A 25,410-nucleotide genomic window follows, 5' to 3' on the forward strand; every position below is an offset into this window, starting at 1 on the left:
ACGCTACAGCATATGTCCCAGAATGACATTTTATTGATATAACCTACATATGTTTTAATACATAATAGGCTATGCATTTTGCAAATAATATGTAGCTATTAGGCTACAGGCCTACTTAAAACTAGTGGCCAATCACTGACTGCAACTTCTTGATCATGTATAAATTAAAATGACAGGGCTATATATTAAATTAATTATACATATTATCATAAATGCATGTTAATTACAGTAATCAATGTTTTGGTTTTCATTGATTACGCCTACAATGTTTTCTCTTATCGAAAACTCTTTGTGGCATGAGGCCATCTGTCACCTGTGTAATCATTTTGTTGGATGTCGAGAGGGTGTGTTATGTTGTGGTTCCTAGAACTGGCTTTGGGAAAAGGGTTATCGGTCTGACTGATAAGGAGGGCATTTAAAAACGCTGGGACATTTGCTGAGGCCTACTACAAAATTGCGACCCCCGAAAGAACACAGACTGGGATAGCACAGAAAAGCCTAAGAGAATTTGACACACTAAAATGACATTGACTCTAATCAATTCAATAGGCCTCTTGATGGTTAAAATATTTTTTGCTGTTGGAGTTGTTTGTCTGCCACTGCCAGACTCAGGACCTCATATAGCCAATGGATGGGGGCAGACGGTCCGGCTCAGACATTTGTATGCAGCCAAACACGGGTTACACTTGCTCATCAACAATGATGGCAAGGTGCAGGGATCTCCTGAACAGAGCCCTCACAGTAAGTAGGCTAACATTGTAAAGCAAGCAGCAATTAATCTGTTTAATTGTTTATTAACATAGCATTTGCTTTGCCATTTCGATATCACTGGTAGGGTAATTTAACATTTTGAGTGGAGACTGCGTAACTGTAATTAGTATTCATGGATTGTGTTCTAATTAAACGCTATAACCTATGATAAAAAATGTATATGAAAAAATTATTAGAGAATCTGAAGATCATTTATATGTCTATAGGAAAAACATTATATGATAAATATAATGTATATTATAGTAATTATTTTCAGGTTGTACATCAGTGGCATGCCTACTAGTTAATACAACTAGCTTAGAAGGTGTTTAAATGTGTCTAGCTCCAAAATGTCCTATTAGGTATAGTAGTGTTTCATGTAGCAAACGTCAGATTTTCCCTAAATTGAGATGTTATTGCTATTGTTATTGGTCCTATGCCCTTGGGTTAGGCTCAATATAAATAAATTGTTCTTGATGTTTTGTCTTTTATTATTAAGAACATGTTGTGTTTTTCTTTTCTATGTATATGTATATATATTTCTATGTTAAATTATTACATTGAAGCAAAAAAAACAACAACAAAGAAACATGTTTATACTTAATGACCTGTATTGATACAGGTTTGGTGGAAATTCGACCCGTAGACACAGGCTGTGTCGCAATCAAAGGAGTTGCAGCCTCACAGTATCTTTGCATGGAAGAGAATGGGAGACTTTACGCATCGGTAAGAACAGAGATATTTGACTATTGGTGAAAAATGTATGAAATGATCACGTTGACTTTTTAATTACTAAAATCTAGATGTTTCAGCTGTGGTGTAACTAGCATATGAACATGGGCCACTATGCAAAGAGTCCTTTGCACCACTAGACATTTAGCTGGCAGTGCAGAGGGCCAGTATTAACCCATTATGTGGAGGCCTGGGAAGAACGGCCACAATGTCCAAAGTGAATGATGCTAGACGAGAACAGTTTGCAACAACATTCTGGGCCCTGTCTGCAGATACTTTTCCAAAAGTATGCATACACCCCTCATGTTTAGTGGAATTGTCTAATTCAGCCACACCCACTGCTGACAGGTGAATAAAATCAAGCACGCAACCATGCAATCTCCATAGACAAACACTGGCTCACCATGCGCAATGCCAAGCGTTGGCCGGAGTTGTGTAAAGCTCACCGCCATTGGACTCTGTAGCAATGGAAACGCGTTCTCTAGACCAGGTCCAGTTCGCTGATATCTAGGGGTCCCAGCAGGCAGAACACTGCCTGCAGATACCCAGGGGGGAATTGGAGTCCAAGTGGCCCCCCATGGTCGTGGGATCCAGTAGATTCACACTGCCAGCAGTGGTCATACCTCTCTGAATTTCAGAAACTGACTTGTGAAGAACAGCAATTCACAGTTTCGGGGGAACATTGATATATTGAAATATATATATAAAAATATTTTACAAAAATATCTAGGTCTACTCTTTATGAGAAAGTGTTTCAGACAGTATCTAATTAGCTCACAATGGGAATCCATCTTTATTGGGTATTCACAGAACCCAACATTTCTAAGGTTTCGTTATTAATGCCAAAATTTAAAACGGGTAACTATAGACAGTTCATGGTAGTCACATACTGAGAAGTTGACTAAGGCAGTGGCATGAAAAGTTCTTATTTAAGATGTACATACTGTTTGATAAATACTGAAATATGATGCCTTTTCCTATAGGCTATATGTAACAGGAGCAACCTTTGTGTCCAGTGGTAGGCTATATTTGCTAAGTGAAGACCTAATTGAAAAGCAACAGGAAAAACAACCTTGGCCTGGTGACTCTGTGTACGTTATGTAAATAGTTGTCTAAGAACTTTTACCAGGAGCCCAGATGACACACTTTGATGAATTAACTGCCCAGTTGATCCACTCTAACAGCCTACATCTCTCACTCTCTATTCATTTACCTTTTATTTCTTCCTCTTGTTGTAGCAAGCCTATATGAAAGATGATTGCACCTTCAAGGAACACATCCTCCCAGACGGCTACAATATTTATGTCTCCAACCAGCACGGGACACTGGTGAGTCTGGGTGGCAGTAGGCGGAGGGTTCAGGGGCAGGACCGAGATGCTCCTTCACTGTCCCAGTTCTTGCCAAGGATGAGCACCTTGCCCCTGGATAGAACCACAGATTTGGTCTTACCAGCCCACCCAGAGCGAAGCCCTCCGACGGGTCTGGACATGGATGATATGGATTCCTTTGGGAAACTTTCCCAGATCCTAATCCTAAGCCCCAGTTTCAGTAAGAGATGAGCAACACAAAGTGCTCACATGATAAAGACACTAAAAATGTATACATTTAACAGGTTGTCTCCAAACATATTATTTATGCCAGGCACATGATATTATACACCTCACTCACCACTCCAAACATACATACCCAAGAAGAAAGGGCTTGAAATCAATCATATTTTTATTTTATTTTTTACTTCCTAACCATATTATTTAATGAATGTACTTGCTCAATGTATTATACTGCTCTGTATGTACGTTTTTCTGTCTACATTTTAGGTAGATATTTGCAAGAGCCCTGTATCAGGTTGGTTGCCGGCGGTTCCCCATGGTTGAACATTCTTTGAAACCACAGGTCCGCTCGTGGTTCAAAACTGTTATTTTGAGGGTTGTAAACGTTTTATAAAAGAAAAAATATTATTATTTCTGTGAGAGTTGATACCTACTTTGCTAGGCAGCCTAAAACGGTTGGGCACATACAAGCGCATGGTTTTCGCTCAGATGTGAGACAGTCCGGATTAGCGGTTGTTGTGTTTACACTGTCTAATCTCAGCATGGAACGCTCAGTTTGGTGCAAACGCAAGAAATATTTTTTTCCCTCACTCTTGTTGTTTGCTGGCAATTTCATCTCCAATTTTCTGATTGGCTTAGAGATGGCAGCTGGCAGCTGGCAGCTGGCAGCTAGCAACTAGCGATTCAACAAATCTGTCTGTCAAATCTGTCACCCACCTGGTGTCCCAAATCTAAATAAATCCCTGATTAAGAGGTTGCAATGAAAAAATGTATTGGAATTGGCTTTGAGTTCCAGATTTACCACTGAAAACCACTGTGTTAAAAGTGTAAATACCACTGTGCTTGAAGCTAGCCGTGGGTGATCAGTGAAACACAGCAGCATGAGGTGAGTTAGCGATCGGAAATATGACGAGCAGCAGTTGGTCGGAAATGTGCCAGGACCCACATAACTAACATAGAGTGCATAATGCAATTTAGGGTAAAATTCATCCATAGCACGTCCTGTTAACAGTACAACTTATGCATTTTTTAACTCAACTCTTTTTCTGGGGTGAATGTTGATATTCTGCTCTTAAAAGTAAGGAGGCTTTATTGCTATGACCATCACCAATTTTTGAAAAGGTAGCTAAGAACCTGGCTAGCAGGAAGATTGCAACTTTTTTAATCCATGAGCATGATGTGGCGAAATATTGTAAAGTTACAGTTGAAACATTGCCCACCTACAGTTGTGCTCATAAGTTTACATACCCTGGCAGAAATTGTGACATTTTTTATTTTATTTAAGGATAGTGATCATATGAAGTCATTTATTAACACATATTTGTTTGGCTCCTTTTTATCAGAATGATAACAGAATGATAACAGCTATACCACCTGCAAGAATTTGGGGCCTCTATGGACAACTATTACAAAAGACTACATGCTCTCATTGATGCTAAAGGGGGCAATACACAGTATTAAGAACTAAGGGTATGCAGACTTTTGAACAGGGGTCAGTTCATGTTTTTCTTTGTTGCCATGTTTTGTTTTATGATTGTGCCATTCTGTTATGACCTACAGTTAAATGTGAATCCCATAAGAAATAAAATACATGTGTTTTGCCTGCTCACTCATGTATTATTATTATTATATATATATATTTTTTTTACAAATGCTACATATATTATCAATTATCAATTCAAGGGTATGCAAGCATTTGGGCACAACTGTAAATGTTCAAGGAAGCAAGACCCATATCAAATTAACAGAGGAGATTGAAGTTAGAACAGAACCGATAGAATATGATAATTGCATGAATAAATGGATGTTTTTTCTGAATGACGGTTTGGCTTTCAAAACTAAATCTATGTGGGTGGGTTGGGTTGCAGATAAATTACTATCCTGGTTTTCGGAACAGATGTAGCCACCACAGTCCATGGCGGTTCCAAGAAAATGACCTGATCAGGACTCTAATTTGTGTATATATACAGTATACTGTATATGTACAGATGTTTATTTCGCATTTACGTTTATTTCGCAGTTAAGCTTATGTGTATTACATGTATGTGAAATAATTGGTCTGAATGTGCAATCACAGTTGGAGAGCTTTACCCTGTATTAGGAACTCAATTTGATAATTTAATCAATCATCAAATGTAGATAACCATATTGAAGATTCTTTTCTCACAGTAATGTTTTGCAAAAAGCACAAAAAGTATTATACATTTTTGGGATTGTCACACAGTACTTTGAATACTTTTGAAGTCACATTACACTGCTTTATCTGGAGTATATTCATTCTGCCAAACAAAACCTTTGAGTTGTGAAACATTTTATCAGACAGAATTCATTTCGGATAATTTCACTTTCGGACCTACATGCTTCCACAAAACCAGACCAAACAGGATAACACTTACCTGAATGGGTCTAAATGTGTCTCAGTTTTTGAACATTCACAAACTTTATTATTTGTCCTTTTGTGCCCTTTTCAGCTTCTTCAGAGTAAGTTTGATTCTTAGCTATGGGCTTAACTGCAAAAAAAGTATTTTAAGAATAAGAAATTTAGACTATATTTGGGGAGATATTTTCTGGAAATAAGTGAAATAATTTGCCAATGGTACAAAACAAATTAGTTGATATTCAAATCATATTTTCGAAAACCAAACAGTATTATCTAATACAACTTTACTGTAGCTTGTTAAGAATGTGCCTAATTTTAAGGGTGGTTAGAATTTTAACCTAAAAACAATATATTTTTTGCAGGGTGTAACTCCTATGATTCCTGCAACGGCATCAAACATATAAACTGTGAACAGCATTTTAGTATTTTTTTTGAAATATGTGTCGTCACAAGGCTTTGTAGTGACCTACTAAAGACCAGAATGATTCTACCCATGTAGACCATACAAAAAATAAGTAAATCCTGGAACATTTCAATCAGTGTTTTCATTAAACGATTCAAAAATAAAAAAAACATTTTTGTTCCCTGCATTTTCTGGCAGCTTTGCAAATATTTTCCAGTTAATCCTTTTATGGTGAAGAGAGTATGGGTCATTTGTGCTGCTAGAGCGCTGTGATTGTGCAGTACACTGGCTGTTAAAAGGTGCTGCTATTGGTTGTGCATGACATGAAGTTAATTATGAAAACCTTATCAGATAATTGATTTCTGCACCAGCATGCTATTACTGCTTTTAGCCAGGATAAAAAAACACAGGTCTGGTTACATGAGAGAACTTCAGAGGGAAGCATTGTTTTTATTAAGCTGGTCAAAATAAATGAATTATAAACATTTAGGAATGAAGCAAAAATGGCAAAAGTAAATTATAGATTCATAATTTAGGAATCAAAATGCCAATATGTTGGAAGTCTGTTCCCTGGGATTTCCCTGAATGCCCTGTTATATGGTGAAGGAGGATAAAGCAACAAGGATTTGAGCTGTCAAGCAGGTGTCATATTTGTGAAGGAACCAGAGGAAATGAAGTAGTAATAGAACAAACTGTACAGTCAATTCTGGATATCAGATGAGAGACCCTGATTAAATAATTTAAAGGAATTGAAAGTGGAATTTGTTGTGTTCAATGCACAGATAATTGCACAGGATGAACTAATACAATGTTGAAGATTTTGGACATTCTAATAAAAATACAGCCTGTTTTCTATCCTTCCTTTACTCTGATATTTTTGTGTTAATGTGTATTTCGACACATATAGTAGATGGAAATGTATGCATTCAAATGATGCAATTCACCAAAAAAATGTTAAGAAGAACAAATTCCAACAGTTGATTACAGTGATGCACTAGTTACCTTTTGGGCTATCTAATGAAAGCATTGTTAGCTGTTACCACATGGAATAGTGGCAGCAAGTGGTTTTGGGAAATAAATATCCCTTGTCTTGAGACATAGAAATATTAAATATTAGCAGTAGCTAAATGACTGTGCAACACAGAAATTCTATTACTGTATCTGTCAAGGTTGCCAAACAATTTGTATGACCATGTAATGGCAATCGGTTGTAAATGTCTCAATTAATGTTTATCAAGAAAACTAAATGTTCCTGTCAGTTTAAAGGCGTTACCGTCAGTTTTGCATGATCAATAGAACAGGGTACATCACTTTGGAGTTTTATTCCAGTCAGTTACAGAATAGATTTTAAAGGGATGCTTTTAGTCAATTATTCACTGAATGGTTAAGGCCCCGAATATATTTCTGATAGGTTTGAAGATTATAAACCGAGCAGGGCGCTTAGATCCATGATCTCAGGTCAGCTAGTAGAGCCCACTGTCCAAGCTAAATATGGCAAAGCTGCATTTAACATCAATGCTCCATACAACTGGGATAAACCCCCAGAAGATTTTAGACATGCCCCAAACTTAAATCCAGGTTATAAATCCAAGTTAAAAAACACTTTTATAATCACGTGCCTATGACTGAGCACTTAAACTTAACCACACTGTTAGCCTTGCAGTTTTTATAGCTTCCTCATGGAATGTACTATGAAACCGTTTTGATTTTATTTCATTTTTATTGTATTTCTATCTTCTTTTTCTATGTAAAGCACACTGAATTGCCTATTTGATGTTATTTTCTAGTATTTGTTTTATTTTTCAAGATTTAAATTTTTTCTTTGTAAAGCACATGTGCTATATTAATAAACTTTCTTGCTTGAGAAAGTTCATCCACCACAATTTGGGTTGGGCATAAGTAGAGGCTTCTTTCCTGCAACACTTTCAAAAAGCTTGTTGACATGGAGGTGATGTAACAGTTGATTTTGAGAATTGATAACCCCAAGGTTCTACTAAACTGTGTAGTTCTGAAACTGTAAACCTTGTATTTTTCTTTGCCTCCCCCACCACCTTCCTTAATGTGTTCATGGACGATATGAACATGCGTCCTTTTCTTGGCAAATTTGAAACTGTTCCAGACTTCTGAAACTTTTTGGTTAATGCCCTGAGTGTGCTTTGTGATATTTTTATCTGTATATGTACTTTTTTATGTCCTTTACCTGGTCAACAATCAGCTGAAAGCTCATTGGTTTTATCCATAGTGATGGATGACAAAGGGATTTTAAATGTGTGCAACCTCACACTCATACCCAAGGGAAACAGGAACAGGTTTTCAGGTATCAGTATAATTTCTGGAGGCTGACTCTAGAATTTCAGAACAAAATCCCCTTTGTTTGGTTTTATTTTAAATAGTCTTAATGGGTGCCAATACGTTTGAAATGGATGTTTTGCAGATTTCTTTTTAGTGCTCAAAATGTTATTGAGTAGTAAAGTGAAGTGATGTTGTAATTACAGTATATGGCTCCCCTTTTGAGCTTAGTTTCATGAATATTTCTTGAGTTGATGGTACTGTAATTGGAGGTATTCAGACAGAATGTATCACTGCATCATTATTTCAATTTTGTGCCATTAAATTTCAACTTGTGATGTAATTGATTGATTGAGCCTGATATCTGATTTAAAAATGTGTGGTGTTTTGAAGTGTAGAAGAAGCTTTAAGTGTAGAGCTAGCAGATTATATTACATCCAGAATAGGAGAAAGATTGCCTTCTTATAAAGGAGCAGAGGATGGAGAGATAAACACATCATAAAATAACAAATCTTACAAAAATGTAAATTCTGAAACAGAAGAATAATAATAAGGTTCTAAACAGGAAATAGTACATTTCTACTACAGTAACGATTATTGTGGCTGTTATTTCCACTATTGTTTGATTAGACTAGTGGCAGGTAGATATTCTCGTCATTGTTCAATGGACTTATCACAACAAGGTCCCTATCAGCCCTATCATTGCAGGAAAGCCAGGTTGACTAATTTTCTCAGACTTTATGAAGAGTGCAGTGTGATGGGGAGCAGAAACGCATGTATTTGTTTTGTTTCAGGCAATTTAAAATATAATGGCACATGATATTATACCATATTAATGGACATTTATAGTAAAACAGAGCAGCAGTGTAATTTAATGTTTTTTTGCTTGATTTTATATTCAGCATCCCTAAAAGAATGGTGTGTAGGACACTTTAGTGACTTTGGTTCCTGGTTGAGAAGTTCTGTGAACTACTGGTTGATAATGTGACAATAAATAAAATTACTCTTTTATAATGTGTTAAGTATGAATGTTAGCCTATTTAAACAAGTTAGAATTTTATCTTGTTAAAATGGTTTTGTAAAAGGTCCCAAGGGGCGGTGTAATTTGAACAGTTGAAATGGAAGATCTCTGTGGGTGAAATTGAGGTCTCTGTGGCAAGTGTGTTTGCTCAACGACTTACAGGTTTAGCAGGGCCATTGGTCAGTAGGAACAACAACTCTAGTGAAATATCCCCACCTTGTGGTCAATGGAAAATCCACACCCATGTTTTAGTAAGCTCCTGCTGAGATACAGTAGGAGTACAGAAGACCATAGAAGCAAAAAGTGCCATAAAAAATGTAATTGGCCCCCTGTCAGATTTTGTCTATTTTTGAGAATTTACCCCATATAAGGTCAAGGTTGATAGTGGTAGTGTAATGTTTTGGTTTATACTTTTAGTACATAAGGACCAGGATGACTTGCCATCATTGAAGGAACTGTGAATTATGCTCTGATTCAGAGAAATCCAAAACAGAATGACAGGTCGTCCCAACATTCACGTAGCAAGATAATGATTGAGAAAAGACACAAGTAAGTCAACACCAGAATGTTTAAAAAACCAAACAATTAAAGTTTTTTTAATGGCCAGACCTAAACTTAATTTACATATTGTGGCAGGAACTAAACTGGGCAGGTAAAGTACAGATAAAAATTCAGACGGACAGAATCAGATGGAGATGTTGTGGCCCAATGGATGCTGCTCAATGCACTGGGCAACAGCAGGTGAACACCGCCCTACAGCAGGTGAACACTGACCTACATCAGGTGAACACCATCCCACAGCAGGTGAACACCATCCTACAGCAGGTGAACACCGACCTACATCAGGTGAACACTGACCTACAGCAGGTGAACACCGACCTACAGCAGGTGAACACCATCCTACAGCAGGTGAACACCGACTTACATCAGGTGAACACCGTCCTACATCAGGTGAACAATGACTTACATCAGGTGAACACCGTCCTACATCAGGTGAACACCATCCTACAGCAGGTGAACACCGACCTACAGCAGGTGAACACCATCCTACAGCAGGTGAACACTGACCTTCATCAGGTGAACACCGTCCTACAGCAGGTGAACACCATCCTACAGCAGGTGAACACGCCCTGTGTCATTCTCCATTGTGACTGCTTGATATACACTCACCTAAAGGATTATTAGGAACACCTGTTTATTTCTCATTAATACAATTATCTAATCAACCAATCACATGGCAGTTGCTTCAATGCATTTAGGGGTGTGGTCCTGGTCAAGACAATCTCCTGAACTCCAAACTGAATGTCAGAATGGGAAAGAAAGGTGATTTAAGCAATTTTGAGCGTGGCATGGTTGTTGGTGCCAGACGGGCCGGTCTGAGTATTTCACAATCTGCTCAGTTACTGGGATTTTCACGCACAACCATTTCTAGGGTTTACAAAGAATGGTGTGAAAAGGGAAAAACATCCAGTATGCGGCAGTCCTGTGGGCGAAAATGCCTTGTTGATGCTAGAGGTCAGAGGAGAATGGACCGACTGATTCAAGCTGATAGAAGAGCAACTTTGACTGAAATAACCACTTGTTACAACTGAGGTATGCAGCAAAGCATTTGTGAAGCCACAACACGCACAACCTTGAGGCAGATGGGCTACAACAGCAGAAGACCCCACCGGGTACCACTTATCTCCACTACAAATAGGAAAAAGAGGCTACAATTTGCACAAGCTCACCAAAATTGGACAGTTGAAGACTGGAAGACTGTTGCCTGGTCTGATGAGTCTCGATTTCTGTTGAGACATTCAGATGGTAGAGTCCGAATTTGGCGTAAACAGAATGAGAACATGGATCCATCATGCCTTTTTACCACTGTGCAGGCTGGTGGTGGTGGTGTAATGGTGTGGGGGATGTTTTCTTGGCACACTTTAGGCCCCTTAGTGCCAATTGGGCATTGTTTAAATGCCACGGCTTACCTGAGCATTGTTTCTGACCATGTCCATCCCTTTATGACCACCATGTACCCAACTTCTGATGGCTACTTCCGGCAGGATAATGCACCATGTCACGAAGCTCGAATCATTTCAAATTGGCTTCTTGAACATGACAATGGGTTCACTGTACTGAAATGGCCCCCAGAGTCACCAGATCTCAACCCAATAGAGCATCTTTGGGATGTGGTGGAACGGGAGCTTCGTGCCCTGGATGTGCATCCCACAAATCTCCATCAACTGCAAGATGCTATCCTATCAATATGGGCCAACATTTCTAACGAATGCTTTCAGCACCTTGTTGAATCAATGCCACGTAGAATTAAGGCGATTAGGGGTCAAACACAGTATTTGTATGGTGTTCCTAATAATCCTTTAGGTGAGTGTACAACTGCTTAACAATGGCATCAGTGAGAAATTACTGGGAAGTACTGTCGTGATTGTTTTAGCTGAAGACTTTGATAGAAATGTAAGCGAATTGAGGTAGCATGTCCAGACAAGTCCATCTCTTTGATGGAGCTTAGATAGCAATGTCGATACTTCCTTTAAAATCACAATTTCAATGTTGCAATGTCTTTAGGAGACTTAGGAACACTTGATTTATTCAAACTAGCCGTAGCAGTTATAATCCTATGTCCTTATTTCTATAAAGTTATTCTAATAAAAATTCTGATGTTTAAGTCAAAATATGATAATTTGAAACACCTATCTTGTCTTTTTAATGTAAACTGGGATCTAATTGAAATGGTTATAAATGACTACAGTTTAAAAGACAAATATGAACAAATAGGATTTTTTCAGCCTTAATATTCTCCCAGTTTAAGAAGAGGCAGGACACAATCACAGAGTAACCATAACCAAGGCTCTAATTCAGAGACTTACTCTATTACAACAAGACTTGGCAGGAACCTCATCATTACAATGACCCACAGACAGACATGGTATGTGGGAGATTAAACAGGGAGTTGAAAATGAGAAAAAGCTGAAAACAATCAACTCAAGGAATGAAACAACACTGAACACAGAAATAGAATGACTGGAACCTAAAAACACTTAACAGAGAAATATAACAACTGTCACGGCATTGTCTGTGCCATGACAGAGTCTGGGCGCTAGCCGGTTTTTGCTGCTGCAATGCCTTTGTCCACCGTTGGTCCTTCTCATGATTGCAGGGCTGTGGGAAAGGATTAGAGCAGAACGCCTTTTTCTTTATAGAAACCTCTGATCAAAGGAATTTAATGCATAATAAATCAATGAGTACTGTCAAACACTCATGCTTTTAACTTAAGCATGTCGTACAACACCACTGTAGGAATGTTCCTTGGTATCAAAACGAATACAGGGGTGTAGATTTTAAGAAGGGCATGGGGGTCATGGAACCCTCCCAACCCCAATATTACTGAGTGGTCAATTTTAACCCCTCAAAAAAATGCCATGATGAATTTTATTGGGGAAAAAATACTTTTCCCAAACATAAGGGGGCAAACAGTTACAGTCTGTCTTTACAAAACAGAGGACTACTGTACGATCCATCCTCAACCTGCCACAGACTATGCTCTTGTTTTGGCCCAATCCCAAGTAAAGTAAAGTACAACAGAACATTTTCTAATTCAGGTTAGTCAGATGACCCTTGTGGGCCATCAAATAGAAACACAGAATGTCAAAGTGATTGTGATCCAGACAGTGACTGAGCCAGTATTGGACATTCACCTTTTTTGTTTTTGAGCAACTGCAATGTTGCTTTGGCCTTGTACTTGATTTCATTATCCAGCTAAACATATCTCTTCCCAAGCTCCAGTTTTAAAACTGATTGAAGCAGGTTCTTTTGCAGTACTTCCCACTATATTGCTCCATCCATTCATCTTTCAACTTTAAAAAGATGCCCAGTCCCTGCCCTGTCTTCCCACATCACAGCTGGGTTCAGACATGCTTTCAGATGTTACTTTTTGAGTAATGCCTTCTTTCTGGCCACCCTCTCATACAGGCCAGTGTATGCAGAGCTCTTGACATGGATGGTTGGGGCACCGTTACTCTACTACAAGTCACTGAACCCTGTAGATCCTGAAAACTGATTGATGGCCTCTTTGTGACTATCTTTTCTTGGCTGTGCCTTCGTGGTGTGATACAGCTTCCAAATCCTGATTATTCATCTAACTGTCCTCGCTTTTTTGTACCCTTTTCCTAATCTTTGCATTTGTATCACTTGAGTCTTTAACTTCTGTAGTGGCTTATTTCCCAACGTACAACAAATGTCCCCTTTACATTAATTGATGTTGAGTTTCAGTGTTCAAACCGAGCTAAATTCCCAATTCAGTAATATGAGAGAATTAGTAAGGGAACTTCTGCAGGGTGCTGTTCATCTTGTATGGTGTCAGCTTCATTTTATTCTGGAATAGAAAAGTCATTCTACAAAGAATGGAATGCATCTTTCAATAACGGATTATGACCATTGCATTGAGTTTAAGATGTTTTTCTTGGTTACTACAGTTTAAAGTAACACAGAACGCATTGTTTTTTTCTGTTTACCATTATTCACAAAATTAGCTGGAACTTTATGAATGTATTTTCTTTCTAAAAAGTATCAGTACAATTTTACCACCATTACTTTCAACCTGGAAAAGAGTTAAAATCCTTGGACCCATTGACTCCCCTCCCCCAAGATGCACCACAAACATTGTTTGTAAACAACGGCTTGATTCAGACTCATTAGGATGTCTGTGTTGTTGCTAAAAATAGGAATGTGTTCTTAGAATACTTACCTGGTAAATTAAAACAACCTGATTTGGAGATGGCGAAGACCAAAGAACTGTCTGGAGGGTGTCAGAAAGTATATGTATAAGGCAGGGCAGACCTGGGCAAGATAAGGCCCCCAGGCCATCATTCTATCCGCCCCGCGATACATCCAAAACTTTAAAAAATAATGTGCGAAGCGGTCGGGATGAGGATTAGCACCTCTAAATCTGAGGCCATGGTTCTCAGCAGGAAACCGATGGAGTGCCTCCTCCGGATAGGGAATGAGGCGTTATACCAAGTAAAGGAGTTCAAGTATCTCGGGGTCTTGTTCGCGAGCGAGGGGACAATGGAGAGGGAGATTGGTCGGAGAATCGGAGCAGCGGGGGCGGTATTGCATTCGCTTTACCGCACAGTTGTGACGAAAAGAGAGCTGAGCCGGAAGGCAAAGCTCTCAATTTACTGGTCAATTTTCGTTCCCACCCTCACCTATGGTCATGAAGGCTGGGTCATGAACTAGAACTAATAATACTAGTAATAAGTACATCAGTATCATACTGTCTGTTTAAAATACCTTTAAGTTGAAACAAGGTATTTGCGTTGCTATGATACGTAGGGACCAGCACCACAATCCACGCGCGGAAGTTATAATTTGTACGTACATACGCAGTTGATGGCTAGCGATCTCTAGAAATTAACCTAAGAAAAGTTGATAACGAAAGCAGGGTATTTAAAAAACTATTGACAGGAAAATATTTATTTGCAGATGTTGCAGGTAAAGCAACTTGCTTAATATGTTGAGCTAACGTCACAGTTTTTAAAGAGTACAATTTGCAGAGGCACTTCCAGAGCAAGCATGCAGCGAAATAAAAAAATTGTCACCCGATGCTACAATTCAACCACGTCCAAGCGCAGATGCAGCCTCACTGATGAACATCTGGCAGCAGTACCGCACACTGCTTCAACATAAATGACTCCTGACTTCACCTCACAACGCCCATATACGAGGCTTTCCCGTTCACATTGAGTGAGTAGCCCTAAAAGTTGATTTCTTGGGTCTGGACTGCTGGAATCGCTGTCGTTAAAAGCACGTAGTACAAAACATACTGTATGAAGTTAGATGACGGCAATTATACCAACATTTGCTTTGAGTGAAAATCTTTAGAAGTGATTTCATAGATTATGTCTGCCCTAATAACTATTATACCTATATAACTGTTATACAATATACCTTATGTAATGTAGCTTACCCTGTTGAGTTGAAAGTTAAGTTTTAAGGCAAATATGTGTTGCAACATTTCTGTTGAATAATAGCCATAAAAAGGGATTTTTTAGGCCTTTGCCTGCCATAATAACAGTTGTTAACAGAAAATAATTGTAAAAAACATTGTTAAAGTAAATTAAGTTCAATTATAAAAACGGTGTTGCATGGAAAATAAATATGCATAAATATAATATGCAAGTTAACAGTTAGCTATGTTGTGTATTTTTTAGGTATGTTGGTTAAAAAAGTAATCTGGCCCACGATGCTCTCTGGCATTTTCAGTGTGGCCCCCCAGTGAAAAATAATGCCCACCCCTGAGGTAGGGGGTACTTCTCTTCATATGTTTCTCTGGCACTAACCCCACCACTGGTGGGTGTCAGATTTAAGTAGTCTGATGACAGTTGGACCGGCTGGAGGTGTCAGACATTGGCACCTGGAACCAGTATTATATATGGTGAAATTTAATTTATAATATATATATATATGTATATATTATAAATGACCTTGCAAAGTGTGAAATATTATTAGATAGTCGAGCAGTTCCTTGTGCTATACCAGTCTTCAAATAATATCAATGGTTAAAGAATAAATACACAACAAAGGGTGTTTTATGTAACTTGTATATTGACAGTTTTAGTCATGTGACTGGTTCTAACAAGCTCACAAGAACCACTAGTTCCTCCAAAACCCCTTTTGTCAAGTCACAAATATGATCCCACAGCTACACAAATTCAGCATGGAATTCAGCATATTCTGTTTGCAGTATCACTGTCCAGTCCTATCCGTGCAGCAGGGAAACACTAGTGTTTGCAGACTTAAGGGCCAGGGAATGGTAGAATGGAGATTCAATCCTTTACACAGTCACATACATACTGTAGATGTTTCTTCCAATTGAAGTCAAATACTAAATCACATTTTCCCATCCAAGCTTACCCTACCCCTAACCACCCTCCCCCCATCCCTGTTGGACCCCGGGCCCGTCATTAACGCCGGCACACGGTGAACAGACAGCTCTTCTCCTCCTTCGGAGTCTGATTCTTCAGTTCAGCAAATACCTTGCAGAAGAAGTTAGGGTCGGTGTTCATCTGGAGCATCTGGCCACTGAACACATTGGAGATGGACATACAGCGCGTCCAGAAGGTCTGCCTGCAGGTCTCCACCAGGAAGGGTTTTACGGGGTAGCTGATTTCATTTCCCATGTAGGAGCAGGTAACGTACTGGCAGGTGAGCACCATGGCATGCAGCTCGTTCAGAGTGGCCACATCAGAAGAGACCACCTCGCGGCACAACATGTAGAGAAAGACCAGGCTCGACGGGTTGATGCAGCTCTGACTCTGATACCCATTAACCAGGAGATACTGGTCCATCAGCCACAGCCACATCAACGGGTCCATGAAGGACATGTCCTGGATCAGGGGGCAGCGCCGGCAAAGGAACTCCCCCAGGCAGCGCAGCAGTTCACCCGTTGTAGCTTGGAGCGCCACCAGCCTCTTGGGTGTATCGGGGGCCTGGTCGATCACAGTCTGGGGAGCGTCCGGGACTGCGTTGGAGTCGGTCACTGGGACCCACTTGACAGATGAGGTGGCGTTGTTGGAGCTGTTGACGAGGGTTGGAGTGCTGGAGTCCTGTGTGATGTTTGAAGGCTTGTCACAGGACTGAGACCTTTCCAGGCTGAGGGCGGACAGATTGGAGCATGACTGAGAATGCTCCAGGTTCTCATTACTGTGAGGGGTATTGCTGTTTTGGTTGGTCTTATCATTGACCTGTACTTTCTTGGAGCTCTTCATCAACCTTCTCCATGGAAGGTAATGCTTTAGGGTTTTGTTGTGCTTCCTTGCATGGTCTTCCATTAAGTTATCAATTGCGTTCACAGCCTTCTCCCTTTTTAAGACAGACATGGCGGATCCCATGGTCAGAAGTGCCTATGGGAAACAATATGCTGCAATATTAATTATATTAAATGAATTATTGGTACGTTAGGGGTGCCTACGCTAGCTGGCCTAAAACGGTTATCCTGTATAGTGCTCTGATTTTGACTAATACCTATAGGAGTGTAGTCAAAAGTATTTGACCATATACAACACATTTTCCCATGTTCATTGAAAATGCATCTGAATTAGTATTAAGTGTTCATTACCATGAATAATATAGCCTAAAATGTCACTGATAAAACCAATGAAGAAACTGTAATTGTTATTATACTTACTGATTTCCCGTCGGTATGAGAAAATGTATTTAAATAGTTTTGATAAAGTAAAAGACCAGTTGTTCAGCCGTAGGCTTTGACTGTTGAGGATTTGTACGTCTGTAGTTCGAAACTGTCCGAGGTTCTGAAATGGGTCGTTCTGAAACGTGTCATAGTAAAGTAGCATCATAGAAGCGATGATGTCTGAAGTTCACAATGTCAACTTCAGTTTGCGATGATGATGATTAGGCTTAAGTTTGCCAAGAAATAAAGTATTCTGTTTATAATGTTGTGTTGCACTATCAGCAATTATTATTGCTTCGACTATGACATACATGCATTAAAAACGAAATTACATATTATGGCTGCTAATGCCAGCAAGCCAATCGCTGTAGTCAGAAATGTGTATGTGTGGGCTTGTATACATTAGTGTGGGCAGAGTCGTAAGACATCAAATTATATCAATAAATAAATGTACACAGCACGAATACCTTAGTACTGAAACACAAACCATTAACAAATACCTATTTTGCGCACCTAACCGGGATTTGTTAACGGATTTGTTAAGGCTACTTACTGTGGGGTTTATTTTCCTGTGTAACAAAAGGTACTATATCTCTAACTTTAATCAAACAGTTCGGTTTGAATTTGTGATAATGTCATTAATTGACTAATAGGCCTGGAGTATGTCTAAAGGTTTGTTATTATCACTTAAGTTGGATTCTAAATGTTGTGTCCTTCATTTCCTGAGGCACATTTTTGGGGGAGAATCCAAATCTAAAGTAATACATCCTGTGTTTAGTCAAATATTTGTATCAGGAGTCGTAATAATAATTATTTTTTAAACTATATGCCGAGTAACGACGTGTTTACTCGTCAGTGACTAGCAGTTAACCAGCAGAGCTCAAAATCCCCACTCGTTCACAGGGCAGTTCCCGCTTCGCATAAAATCGTTCAGTTTTCCCAGGAAAAAAGGTACTTCCGTACCCCTCAATTGTTTTGTTTAAAAACATAATGTCACGAAAACCACTCCTATACTTCTGTGAATATTTGGGCTACGTTTAGTTTTTTATTAGCTACCCAATACGCACCCAAAACATTTTTTTTTTCAATAGCTTAGGTTTAGCGTAAAAATTGGTTGATGAAGGAAACAATAAAAATGCTATAGGCATTTAAGTATCAAAAGGTAAAATAAATAATTACCCACACATGGCCCTACAACGTAGGCAAATCAAAAAAATATGTTTTGAAGTACTTTATCCCCTTAACAACAGTAAGTGGTAAAGAATATTGATACATGAGATTGTATTAATATACCGTAGCCTGAAATATGCACGTAGCTAAACGTAGCCTGAAATATGCACTACGATTTGTCTCTCTATTGGCATACAAATCCTGAAAAAAATACAATTCTAACAGCAGGAGTACATGCTTTTTTTTGTTTTACTGTCTTTCAGAGTGATTTTTTTATCTATAATAGTCAGAAAATATTTACTAAGAGTGTTTTTTTTATATTATTTTTTTTGAAAGTAAGACAAAACAAAAACATGTTTACTGTGGATTGCATGGTAGAGGTTTGGCACGAATGCTATCAGGTCATAGCTGTCAATATGAACAAGGTGTGGCAGTGAGAACAACAGAAATCACTAAGCAACACTGAATATACTGAACAGTACATTTCCTGTATAGCGAAGCACTTTAATTTATCTGCCAAACACCAGCACAAGCAATCCAGTCAGCGAAAAAATAAAAAAATTGAAATATGCTACACAAAGTATACTGCTGAGTCATAAAACCCAGTAACACCAGGGAGGAGTCAAAGCTTTTGCCAGAGTGTGTTTATAGGATGACAAGGCTTTGACGATGTTCCTCTTTTCCTGATAGCCACTTGGTAAGGCTGGAGTCTTAGAAACTAAAGAATGGGGAGGATGGAAATGAAGTGTTGATGTCCCTGTCATCCGTGGGGTGCAGGAAAGGTCCAGCTCCTCATCTATCCTTTTCTTTTCTATGTAGACGATGTGTTGCTGTGCCTGTCTCAAACTAAACTCCAGCAGGGCCTCAATCTGCTCCTCACACGACCTCAGGCAGTCCTGTGAAGACAGAGTCAGATACTGTCAGTGTAATGAAGCCAAATGCCTAAAAGACAGCATTGTTTGTGAAATAGTTTGTGACAGAAAATGTACCAGTGCAAGCATGTGTGCACAGCAACAACAAGCCCCATCCAGCTGGGTTTGAAATACCGGGTCACTCCTGATTACTTGGGACAGGAAGTTGGTTGGGATGACAGTGCACCACGGCTGCTGCCATGATGTGATCATGGATGGAGGGTTGGCGATGAATGTGACATCTACCGGGAAGGTAAGCGAGACAGTGAATACTACAGTTAGAAAGTGAAATATCTGAAACAGTGGCTGAACTGGATAAAACACCTTCAATAAGATTTATGATGCAGATAAAACAATCAGCAATAAAGTAATCAGGGAACAGAGAGACTAAGGCAGAAAACGAGTGTCTGAGGGAAGCCATTTAAAATATGGAACAAATCTAAATTAGGGGTAAAAAAAAAATGGGGCATTTTACCCATTAGTGCGATAAAACAGCCCCATTTACATAGTTGCAATGAAATAGAAATTCTGCTTAATCGTTTTTTTTCAAATGTATTTGTCTGACTCTAACTCTATGTTCATATAAAAATCGGACCAAACATTGCTTTTTTTAGTAAAAAAATACAGATTTCCCTTAAGGTGGGCTTTTCCCCACAAGTTACCCTTCCTGGCTCAAAAGTTGTAATCTGGTTTTGGGTTACTAAAAAACAACTACTGTAAGCTAAGTACGTAATTATAATATATATTTGGGGGGACACATCCCCCCCAATATTCAAATATGCTCAAAATATCCCCCACCAATATATTGATATCAAAAATATTAATAAAATAAAAATGTGCTATGCTACGACAGGCAAACACGCACCGCAATTACACTTGTCTTCAGACAACCCAGAAGGTGGCGGTAATGGCCCGTCCGGTGGTAAATCCACCACAAATCCCGATAGAAAAAGAACCAGCAATATCCGGTTTGCGTTCCGCTGTGAAAATAGAAGTGTTAGTTCACCGTACTGTTTGATTGAACTTCAGTATGGGCAAAACGAGTGATTTAAGCGATTTTGAGCGTGGTATGATCGTCGGTGCTAGACGCGCTGGTGCCACTGTCTCAGAAACGGCTGCTTTACTGGGTTTTTCACGCACAACAGTGTCTAGGGTTTATAGAGAATGGTGCAACAACCAAAAAACATCCAGTCAGCGGCAGTCCTGTGGGCGAAAACAGCTTGTTGATGAGAGAGGTCGAAGGAGAATGGAAAGAATCGTGCAAGCTAACAGCCAGGCCACTTGCAAGCAAATAATGGCGCAGTACAACAGTGGTGTACAGACAGGCATTTCGGAACGCACAACTCGTCGGTCCTTGTCACGGATGGGCTATTACAGCAGACCACCCCGGGTCGTCTCACTATCATCTGAAAACAAGAAACAGCTCGAGTAGGGCATATCATACAGTATATATATTACATCACTGACATAATCATGAATAGGCTTATGTAACAAAACGAGTAGCCTACACTTTTAGAAAAAGGACTTTCGATGGGATCCTGGGTTGTCCTCATAGAATCATTCTGAGAATAGTTTTTTTAGGGACAGCCAAATAAACGTTTTGATTTCTTGTTTTCCCTGAATGTACAGAATATTTGAAGATAAAAAACGAACTGCAACTTAGTTCATGTTAAACCCTAACCTATTAACAATTGCATTATAAGTATATCTTAGTACAGTAATTCATCCAATTAAGAGTTATAGTTTTACTTCAGACTACGCATGTCTTAACAAAAGTCTTTGTCCATCTACTGTGTGGAAATGTTACTAAATGAAAAACATGTCACTGAAGTTAGAGAAGTGTAAAACCTAACCCCTCTTCTCTCTATGTCTAGGGAGGACTCTGTCTGTCTGACTAGGGAGGAGACGGAAATTAGTCTAATCCAATAGGAGGAATTGCTGTTACCACCCAGAAGACCAAGCACTTTCAAGAGTTGAAAGTTGTATTCAATCTAAAGTTGTCAGTCATGTAATTGGTTTAAATATCTGCAGCTGTAGGCCAAATAAAAAGGACAATGATGTTTGTTTGTTATAGCATGAATAAAAAACTTCACTGGAAGTTGTTATTTTATATTTTTAATCAAGTAAAACCAAATTGAACTCGAATATTGATGTTGTGTGGAAGACTGTTATAATCAGTATTGTTGAATTTGGATTCTTCCCTACCATTTAATCTCACGGTTGTTTTGATAAAAATAGGAGATTTTCGCATTCTTAACATTCTTCTTCATATGTTATTGAATAGATTCAGCAAAACAAGTTTTCCTTTGTAGAGAGTTTTGCTGATGGGATTGTAGTGATTCTTTCACCTGGATCATTTCAATATTAGGCCTACAGGTTGTTAACCAAAAAGTATGTTTCATCTAAATCAAATAAGTTGTTTTATGCTTTTACCACCCCATATGATCTGTAAAGTATGCTTGTTATTACAGAAGTTGAAAATAATTTCACTCTTAAACTTAACCTGTAGATAATGTGAACATGTATACCTGTATGTACTGTATATTCAGTTGCTATAACTGTGAGTGGCACACATCCTGTTTTATTGGGTAAGCTAAGTCTGTTTATGTTGCATTTTAACTAAAGGTAGCCTAAAACACTTTTAGTTGCATCTCCTAAAATATCCATGGAATGACGTGAGAACTTAATGTTTCATTATAGTTTATATTTAGTGATTTTTATGCTTAAGGTTAATACATGACCTTTTTGAAGGAGCATGTCAAGTTGAGCACGAGTTGACAAAACAAAGCATCAAGGACTCCATGTATAGCATGAACAATACAGTGAAATAATTTATGCTGTCTTAAAATTTTTAATATGTCAATTATTTGTATGATGTTCATAATAATTAAATGCATTTTTGGCAGGCCAATCTTAAATTTATGATAGGTTAATGTTGCTTGAAAATGTAAACATTGTAACTTACAAAAGAAAACAAACCTTTAAATGTATATGCACATGCTTGTTAATATTTGCATTTTAAATCGTCTTATGAGACTTTGTTCTAATATTGAAGCTTGTTATAGAGTTACATTAGTCTTTTAGATAGGCCTGTTGGTTGGATACTTTGCAATATCATGCCAGTCAAAGTAACATATATATATCTTTGACACACAATTTGGTATGATATGTTAAGGTATATTAATTTGGGGTATATTTAATTGTGCTACATGAATTAAGAATATGTTACAAATTTGAAACGTATCATATCCTCTTGATTTACAAAAATGTATGATATGTAACAATTGTAATTTTAAGGTTAGTGTTAAAGGGGGCCGTATGTAAGATTATTTATTATACTACTAGCATAAATACATGCATAAATAACCAGAAGACATCTGCAGTTAATGTTTGTAGGGAACTCTGTGTAGAATCCTGCCTCTAAACAATCAATCACATTTATTTATAATGCCCTTTCTACATTAACAGCTGTCACAAAGTACAAAACGTCCAGTCTCAAACACCAAGGAGCAAGCAACTACAGTGTTGATGCACAGTGGCTAGGAAAACCTCCCTAAAAGTTGCTGAAACCAGGCTCGGAGGGGTGACCAGTCCTCTTCAGGCTGTGCTGGGTGAACATTTTAAGAGTACAAATTGTAGTAATTAATAAATGCTGGTCAGAAGCATGATCAGATGGACAAGGACAGGGACAATCCGGAGGGGAGGAATGATCAGTGGAATGGCAGCTGAAATCATCGTGTATCATCTGATCTATAACACAACCAGGAGGACTTAGGACAGGGACAGCTACAAGTCTTTCGAGCCTGGTACTCCGGAGGTGTGGGCCAAGACCTCATGTCCTCCTAATTTAATTGGAGCAGGATACAAGTAAAATTTAGAGAGCACATTCCCTAGATTAATGGAGAAGGAGAAGGAGAACTGACCCTGCTGCCTGTTGGGCCCTGTCCAGGGTTAACCTCGGATAGGTCCACAGTATCACTGGACCCCCCTCTCAGCCCCAAGGTCTTAGGATGCTATATTATCATGCAGGGTTCTATTACACCAGCTCAAAGTCAAAAGTATATATTTTTCATGAAATATGATCAGACACTTTCGCATCTCCTTCTCACTCAAATCGACAGTTTGCCAAAAGGTTCGAATTAGCAGTAAACTTGCAATTTATAACATCAGAAGGGCTTGAGAGCTAGTACATGATAATATAGCATCCTAAGACCTCGGGGCTGAGACAGGGGTCCAGTGACACTGTGGACCTATCCGAGGTTAACGCAAAGGTTTCTCACAGTTTTTTGGGATACGACAATATAACCGTCGAGGTTCACTGAGATATGCCAACCAAACTCTTTGTTTCTTGGGTCTTAAAACAAGTATTTCTGTTTTTTATCAGTTTTAATGCAAATAATTCTACGTCATCCACTTCCTATATGAAACATATCCTTCCAAAGTACTTCATTTGGGGGTGTGGAAGTCTAACACTTCCCCGAGTTGGTTTGTTGGAAAGGAGAATAAAACACCAGGAGTCACGTCAATTATCGTATCGTATATTCCGTTTATTACAAAAGCTTTTGGAGACAAGGTGTCGCCGCACAATGTCTAAGGATCAACAGTCAAAACATCATTTTATACTTCTACTACGCCCAAAAGATAGAGGCGTTAAGTTACAAAGCAAGTGTGCCATTGGCCCAATCCCAGTTCTATTCCTTATAGGATAAATGCAAGTACCCCCTTGCCCCCCTTGTGGTTTCTGTGTTGTCTGTCCGACTATGTGTGTGTGTCTCTAACCTGTGTCCTGTTTCTCAAAAGACAGACATACTAAATCTTTCTCTCCCCGGCAACCGCTTGAACAGGGTTTCCTATTCTCCTACTTGCACCTTCCGTTTTAGCTCATATTACAAACAATTAATATTTTGTTTCATTGGTTACAACAGCTTACAACAGTTCACTAACTTATACAATCAATACATCTACAGGGGCTTCTCCATCAAAATATACCAATATGGGTCATCAGCACAACAGTGAAAGTTGACAATGTGTTTCCGGATAACATCACCCAGAGGCAGCATATATAGAGAAAACAATATTGGTCCCAAAGCTTGAGGAACACAAAAACATTATTTTGATTTCTCAGAGGACAGGCCATCCACACATACAAACTGATATCTCTTTAGCCTGGTTTAATAAGATTTAAACCTGGCTAGAACATGATGGCGTAGCCCAATATGGGTTTCCAATCTCTCCAAGAGAAGGGAGTGATCAATAGTGTCAAAGGCAGCACTAAGAACAAGAAGCAACAGGACGGATGCGGAGTCTGAGGCCATTAGAAGGTCATTTATCACTTTCACTAGTGCAGTCTCAGTGCTATGATGGGGTCTGAAACCAGATTGGAGCATTGCATGCATGTTATTTGTCTTCAGGAAGGCATTTAGTTGTTGGGAAACAGATTTTTCTAAGATTTTTGAGAGGAACGGGACGTTTGAACGGGAAGGTAGCTCCTTAAGTAGTTTTGCTGGAATAGTGTCTAGCTGACAATTGGTGGGTTTAGAACACATTACTAATAGTGGACGTGTTGAGCAATACAGGATAAAACAAATATAGTGGGATCATTTATACCAGGTCAAGGAAGTTCTGGGCATTCTCAGGACAACTTAGAATTTGAGGACTATACCTATTTAAGGAGGATTCTGTTATTTGCTTTCTAATGGTGATGATCTTTTAATCAAAGTTCCTGTATTCATTACTGCTGAAGTGAAGACCCACTTGTTGAGCATTGGTTTTTCGTTAACTTTGTAACTGTATCAAAGATACATTTTGGATTGTTTTTGTACAGCTCAATCAGGTTGGAGAAATAAGATGATCGAGCAGTTGTGGGTGCTTTTTTTATTGCACTGTAACGTCTGTCTAGATTAGTTAAATACTTCCAACTTGAGGATCACCACTATCACTCCAAATTTCTGAGGCCTATGCTACGAATCAAGTTCAACATGCCCAGGATTTATTTTCGTTAGCTGGCTTCACTTAC

The 25,410-nt window shown here is 38.8% G+C and overlaps 2 protein-coding genes and 2 long non-coding RNA genes across 4 annotated transcripts; 2 read left to right on the forward strand and 2 right to left on the reverse strand.

The window, feature by feature from the left end:
* The first annotated feature begins 537 nt into the window (after nt 1–537).
* fgf19 (fibroblast growth factor 19) lies at nt 538–3,141 on the forward strand. Its single transcript, XM_010882254.2, has 3 exons — nt 538–741; nt 1,373–1,476; nt 2,721–3,141. The coding sequence occupies exons 1-3, from the start codon at nt 558–560 to the stop codon at nt 3,039–3,041; spliced, it is 609 nt and encodes a 202-aa protein (XP_010880556.1). The 5' UTR covers nt 538–557; the 3' UTR covers nt 3,042–3,141.
* A 12,666-nt stretch (nt 3,142–15,807) lies between these two features.
* LOC105017546 (cyclin-dependent kinase 5 activator 1-like) lies at nt 15,808–17,558 on the reverse strand. The gene has a single exon (XM_020053223.2). The coding sequence runs from the start codon at nt 17,012–17,014 to the stop codon at nt 16,088–16,090; it is 927 nt and encodes a 308-aa protein (XP_019908782.1). The 5' UTR covers nt 17,015–17,558; the 3' UTR covers nt 15,808–16,087.
* Nucleotides 17,559–19,077: 1,519 nt separating this feature from the next.
* Nucleotides 19,078–20,334, reverse strand: LOC109616541. The gene is made up of 3 exons (XR_002197733.3): nt 20,260–20,334; nt 19,473–19,636; nt 19,078–19,379 (listed from the first exon to the last, which is right to left on the reverse strand). It is a non-coding gene; the product is annotated as an uncharacterized LOC109616541 (long non-coding RNA).
* A 37-nt stretch (nt 20,335–20,371) lies between these two features.
* On the forward strand, nt 20,372–22,300 carry LOC114828787. The gene is made up of 2 exons (XR_003777173.2): nt 20,372–20,822; nt 21,269–22,300. It is a non-coding gene; the product is annotated as an uncharacterized LOC114828787 (long non-coding RNA).
* Nucleotides 22,301–25,410: the final 3,110 nt, after the last annotated feature.

This window comes from Esox lucius, chromosome 2 (genome assembly GCF_011004845.1).
Source record: "Esox lucius isolate fEsoLuc1 chromosome 2, fEsoLuc1.pri, whole genome shotgun sequence".
In the NCBI taxonomy this organism is placed as follows: domain Eukaryota; kingdom Metazoa; phylum Chordata; class Actinopteri; order Esociformes; family Esocidae; genus Esox; species Esox lucius.